The sequence below is a fragment of the Macadamia integrifolia genome, chromosome 14, assembly GCF_013358625.1.
Source record: "Macadamia integrifolia cultivar HAES 741 chromosome 14, SCU_Mint_v3, whole genome shotgun sequence".
Taxonomy (NCBI): Eukaryota; Viridiplantae; Streptophyta; class Magnoliopsida; order Proteales; family Proteaceae; genus Macadamia; species Macadamia integrifolia.
In genome coordinates, this window is record NC_056570.1 from 23286473 (window position 1) to 23292706 (window position 6234).

Here is a 6234-nt window from a genome sequence, read left to right on the forward strand (position 1 = left end):
TTGGAAGTTATATTTTTTTTTCCTTAAAATGCCCATTTTACCCTCCTTTGGGGTCCCTCTATATATAAGGGGATCCTCTACACTTCCCAAGGTGCTCAATCTCATGAAACTCCCCTTTTGCCTCGAAGTGTGCACCCTCACCTAAAATAGCCAAAAATATCCCAAAACAAATCCTAGAAAATCGAAAGAAAATGTCCCCAAAACCCTAGAAATCACAAACAATCCATAAGATTCCCCCAAATAAAAAATAAAAAAACCCTGAAAGCAGTCCAAAGAAGTCATGAGCAGCCCCAAGTCATCCAAAAGAGAGAGAAACATGTCCTCCCCATCTGAGTCGGTAGATCAAAGAATCTTCACTTTGAGTGAAGGGCCCCTCCCCTTTAGGTCCTTATCAAGGATTGAACTAAAGTATAATCTTTAAACTCAAGAAGGCCCAACGTGGTATAATTATATGCCATGTGTTGGTGTAAACTAAATAAAGTAGCTTGTAGTATGTAATTTCTGTGATGCTCTTAGGATACAATATGTAAACATAACATGGCTATTTATGCGGTATAGGATATATAAAGTTGAGAGAATATTCTAAATTCATCATCTAGTAGATGACTGGTTTAGCTGGGTGAGATCGATGCCTAACACTTTTGCATCCCCATAACCTGATATGAACCTGAATCTTTGACCAAACCATATATGGAATCACCGATCCCTTAATGGGGATTGGGCCCCCCACTTGGGTCTTAGGACTTCATCTTCGGTGGCGACTCCAAATCATGTTTTTCTGATCCCTCATCTAGCCATGAACCCAAGAAAAAAAGTGGTTCGTGAACCCCCCCTCCCCAAAAGGAGAGGACTATATTGTACCTACAATTTGCTGCCCTTTCATCATTGTTACTAGGGATTTCTATGATTTTGCCTATTCCCTAGATAGGATGACCTAGACAATGACATGCAAGATAGTCTGACCGAATTCTACTCATTGTCTTTTAACCTTGTGTAATTCATATATATTACTTGAATAGAACCATTTTTACACCCCTCCCTACCCCTCCACCAACCCACCTCGGCCAAAAAATGAAAAATAAAAAATAAAAGAAAAATACCCAAGACCCCCCGCCCCACCCACCTAAAAAAAGTTGGATGATTTGAATAAACTATCCTCATAAATATATTTCCACCTGTGTCTCTAATTGTAGTAGTTTTTAAGGGTTAGTTAATATCTTGTTATGTTTGGATAAATAACAGACCCTTGTTATGTTAATAATTTGTTTTACTAAAAATAGAAAAACCAATAAGGCAACCAATAATTTGATTTACTAAAAATAGAAAAACCAATAATGAAGATATTGGAGATCAATCAATATAAAAAGGGGTCCATGTCACAATACCAAATGCGTGTAGGGAACCTAAACCAAAGAAAGATGTATCCCTTTAGCTCCGGAATCCTTATAATACTTTTTTCTGTTTTCATGTCCTCTTCAATTTCTTTATCAACTTCTAATTCCACCTCTGAAAAATTCCTCAGTTGTGTTTCAACTCAAGACACCAGCAACGCAATCTCTCAAGTTCTCTACAGTCCTACCAACTCTTCCTTCTCCCCTATCTTGCAATCTACAATACAAAACCTTAGATTCCTATCATCTAAAACTCCCAACCTTTTGTTTATTATCACACCAACTAATGAGTCCCATATCCAAGCAGCAGTCATATGTTCTAGACAAAATGGGCTTCAGATTAAAGTCCGAAGTGGAGGTCACGACTATGAAGGCTTATCTTATCGATCTGATGTCCCCTTCATCATCATTGATCTCCAAAATCTTCGATCAATCAATGTGGATATAGAAGAAAGAACAGCTTGGGTTCAGGCTGGCTCAACTGTTGGAGAAGTTTATTATCACATTGCAAATAAAAGCAACACTCTTGGCTTCCCTGCAGGTAAAGGTGTCAATCGGTTTGATTTTGGTTCGATTAAAGATACAAAATGTAGAAACTAAAATGATCAAAACCAGGAATGGGAATACATTTTAAAAACCCAAATAAAACAACTATGTACAATTTGATTTCGAGTTTTTATTTGGTTTCCTACTTAATTTCTTAGTCGATTTTAATTTGTTTTGTTATTCAGTTTAGGTGGCTCAGACTTTTCACATCTTCACCAATAAAAAACCCTAAGTTGTTAGGGTCATAATCTATCCATAACTTTCAAACATTAAAAAGGAATAGAATTTATCATTCAAATTGACTGAAATAATAATAAAGAATTTTATTCATTTCCTTATTGGGTTTGAAAATACGTAATTCAATTCAGTTCAATGATTTTGGTCATGAAACTGAAATCAAACCAAGAAAAGATTCCAGCCTTTAAAACCAAAATCCCAACCAATATGATTAACTTTGGGTCAATTCAGTTCAGTTTAAACGGTCATTTTCAATTTCGGTTCTAAATTGACACCCTCAATTGCAGGTACTTGCTCCACCATTGGTGTTGGTGGGCACTTCAGTGGAGGTGGCATAGGGGCCTTGATGAGAAAATATGGCCTCTCAGCTGATAATATCATTGATGCTAACATTGTGGATGTTAATGGAAGAATCCTTAACAGAAAATCAATGGGTGAAGATCTATTTTGGGCTATTAGAGGAGGAGGAGGGGTGAGCTTTGGAATTATTCTCTCATGGAAGATCAAATTGGTTCCTGTTCCACCTACTGTGACTGTCTTTACAGTCCGACGAACACTACAACAAGGTGCAACCAAAATTGTAAGCCGATGGCAACAGTCAGCATATATGTTCAGTGAAGACCTGTTTATAAGGGCCATAGCAACAGTGGCAACTGGGGCCACAAAAGGGGAAAGCACAATCCTAGTTAGTTTTCAGTCTTTGTTCCTTGGAAGTGTGAAGGAACTCCTCCCTTTGATGAATAATAGCTTCCCTGAACTGGGTTTGGAAGCCAAGGACTGCACTGAGATGAGTTGGATCAAATCTACTCAATATTTTGCTGGCTTTACTAATGGAGAATCTATTGATGTTCTTCTGAACAGGACTTTACAGTCCAAGATCTTTTACAAGGCCAAGTCTGATTTTTTGCAAGTACCCATTTCTGAAACTGGGTTGGAAGAGATTTGGAATGAGCTTTTACAAGGAAATATTAGTCCTGTGGTGATCATAGAACCTCTAGGTGGAAGGATGAGTGAGATCTCAGACACTGAAACACCCTTCCCACATAGAGCTGGTTCCCTGTACAACATTCAATACTATATGTACTGGAATGAAGATGGAGAGATGTCCAACACAACCGAAGAGCATTTAGAAAGGATGAGAAAGATCTACGAGTTCATGACCCCATATGTTTCCAAATCTCCAAGAGCTACCTATCTCAACTATAGGGATCTTGATTTGGGTGGAAATGATGGGCGTAATACAAGCTACACAAAAGCTTGGGTTTGGGGGAATAAGTATTTCAAGAACAACTTCAAGAGATTAGCATCTGTGAAGAGCAAGGTTGATTCAACCAATTTCTTTTGGAATGAACAAAGCATTCCACCTTTGAACTTTCAGACAGGGGAGAACTAAAATAAGAGAGGATGGGTTGGGATGCCATTGATGTTACTGTTCTATACTGTAAATGACAATATACAATAGGAAATATATTGTCATTTCAAGTATGTAATGTCAATTTTATTGAATAAAATTACTTTTTTCCGATTGCTATTTCTGTCATATTGATACTTGAGGTGGCACGAGTGAGGGAATATTTTTTTCTTCGTGTGGTTAGTTATTTAAAGTATTTTTTTTTTTTTTTTGGTTGAATTTGAAGTAGGTATTGAGTATTGGGAAGTTTTATGGAAGTGGTGTAGGAGAAGTTTTGGCAAGTAATCTTAAATAATCTGGAGAGAGGTTTCCTAAAAGGTAGCATGACCTCTACACCATGTGTATGTCAATGGGAGCACTAGTAGAAGAATCAACAATGGTGAGCTTAATGTCTTCCATAAGGGGTGGGGCAGTTCCCCCCCCCCCCCCCCCAAACTATGTATAGGCATAAGGGTCACATTGTCTTTAGGCTTCTTTTCCCATGATCTTGGGGGGAGGGGGGAACCCTGCCATTCTAATGTAAGCAATATCAATGCGAGGGCCAGTGGGACAGCACGCAGGAGCATCTTCAGTGCATAGGATTGAGGGGGGGTGTAGTGTGGTCTTCTTGAGCCCACTTGTATCTAGGAGTAGGCAACATCAAACTGACTAGTTTTTAGTCCCATAATCTTAAGTTGAATTCTTAAATTATCTGTCTTAATATTCTCTTGAGATGAGGTCGACTTTCTCAATTAAGCCAAGAGGTCAGGCTTCCTCCCTAAAACCAAGTCATCCTATTTTATCTCACCCTCTTGACAACTCTTTTATATACAATTTTTCTCCCATTCTCATTTAAGTAATAATTTCCTTTGCTAATTTGGAAAAGAAGCCCTTTACCCTCTTCTCTATCCTTGGGCAAGTTCCTATCCCGTAAAGTTCCTGATTTTTCAATGCATTGGGATGAAGTTGAGCAGTATAAATGAGATGGGAGAAGGGTTCATGAGGGTAACTAACTAAGAAAATTGTTTACTAGAATAAAAACCTTTCAATCTTCCACTTCATCTGAAATGGAGGGGTGGGAAGAACTACTACATGGGAATATGGTCAGGAATTTTGTCTATGGGGTCAAGTGTATTAATTAGCCAAAGAGTATCACTTGGTTTGGAATCCAGTTCAAGCTCAATTGGAATTGAGTTTTACTGTTATTGAAGTTGATGAATTGGAAAATTCATTCACTTTGCTACGTTCATTGATGAAATAGCAGTTTCTTTTCATATGTCATGGCCTATTACACTTTTTTTCTGAAATTAGAGCACATGAGCCAAAGGTAGGTGATGTGGATATCATATTGGCAATTTGGAGCATCAACCAAATTGCCTTGTGCCATATAAAGGTGTCCAAGGAGATCCACCTAAAGATTCCTCACCTGAGAGTAGAGAAAAGGATCAAGTTTTCCTTTAAATGTTGAGAAAGAGAGAAATGTGACCTTGTGATTGGACTGTGGGCCTATTGTACAGGGTCAAAAATACTTTTTCCCATGCTAGTTATAAGATTCAGGTCCCCATGATGAGAAGATTCTCTCTTCACCAACTTGATCCTAAATAAAATGTTGTATAAGAACTTAGGGGTTTTACGAAGTCTTCATGTGCATTTATACCTCTTTCTACTGATTATCAAGTTATGGCCCGACCCGGGCTGCTTACCCAAAAATGGGATCCTTAGGCACTCTGAAACCACATAGAATAGGGGATGTGGAAAATAAAAGTAGCATATCCAAGGACCCTTTGAAACCTTGAATGTTTACCTTGGTTCAAACCGGATAGAGAATTTCTTATGGGATAACATTTGATTGAATCCCTTTTCAATGCCTACCTCTCATGAATTTTCTTCCAGAGATTGAAGTTTATCAATGGTTATTGTTCACAACCCCCCCCCCCCCCCCCCCCGCCAAAAAAAAAAAGCCATATGTAGGGGACCGATCCCTATCTTTGGTCGATTTGATTGACTGCCCGGAGGACTTCTCCATCAAACTGAATCTCTTGGCCTACCTTAATCCCAAGGAAGTGAAACTATCCCAAATATTAGAATTAAAGAAGGGAGAGGATGGCATTGACAAATCTGTCATTACTGGCTGGTCATCTATCTGATGATAAGGAGAATTCTGGTTCATATCGGTGAACCCAATTGGGTAGTAACTATCATATTGGGAGTGGGAGATTGTTTTGATCAGAAAATAGCAATATTTTCAATAATAAATATAGTATGTCGTGAGAGCATCTATTGTAACCTTCCCCTAAAAAATAAAAATAAATAAATAAAAACCCTTGACTAGCACTTGTCTATGGAGACTTCCAAATGTAGCAGATTTTTAAATTCTCTCCGGCGGCTGGGACACCCAGTGCGCATCCAATGGCGCTACTATTGGGTCTTCTCGATGGATGTTTTCCAGAGAGAGAGAGAGAGAGAGAGAGAGAGATGGATGGGTGATGAGTTCTATGCCATAAACCTGCCTATCCTGGCATACTGGACCAATGCCTGGTCTACTGCTTTCACACGTGATCGGTTCAAATTTTTGGGACCAGGATAAGCTTGGGTTAATCAATTCAAATTAGGTTTCTTGTGCATTATACTCATATGTTTTAAGCACATACATACCTATTAACCCTCCCC

General features: G+C 38.5%; 1 protein-coding gene across 1 annotated transcript; it reads left to right on the forward strand.

Annotated features, from left to right (window-relative positions):
- The first annotated feature begins 1408 nt into the window (after positions 1–1408).
- On the forward strand, positions 1409–3705 carry LOC122060391 (O-acetylstemmadenine oxidase-like). The gene is made up of 2 exons (XM_042623470.1): positions 1409–1932; positions 2462–3705. Exons 1-2 carry the CDS (start codon positions 1419–1421, stop codon positions 3565–3567), a joined length of 1620 nt encoding a protein of 539 aa, XP_042479404.1. The 5' UTR covers positions 1409–1418; the 3' UTR covers positions 3568–3705.
- Positions 3706–6234: the final 2529 nt, after the last annotated feature.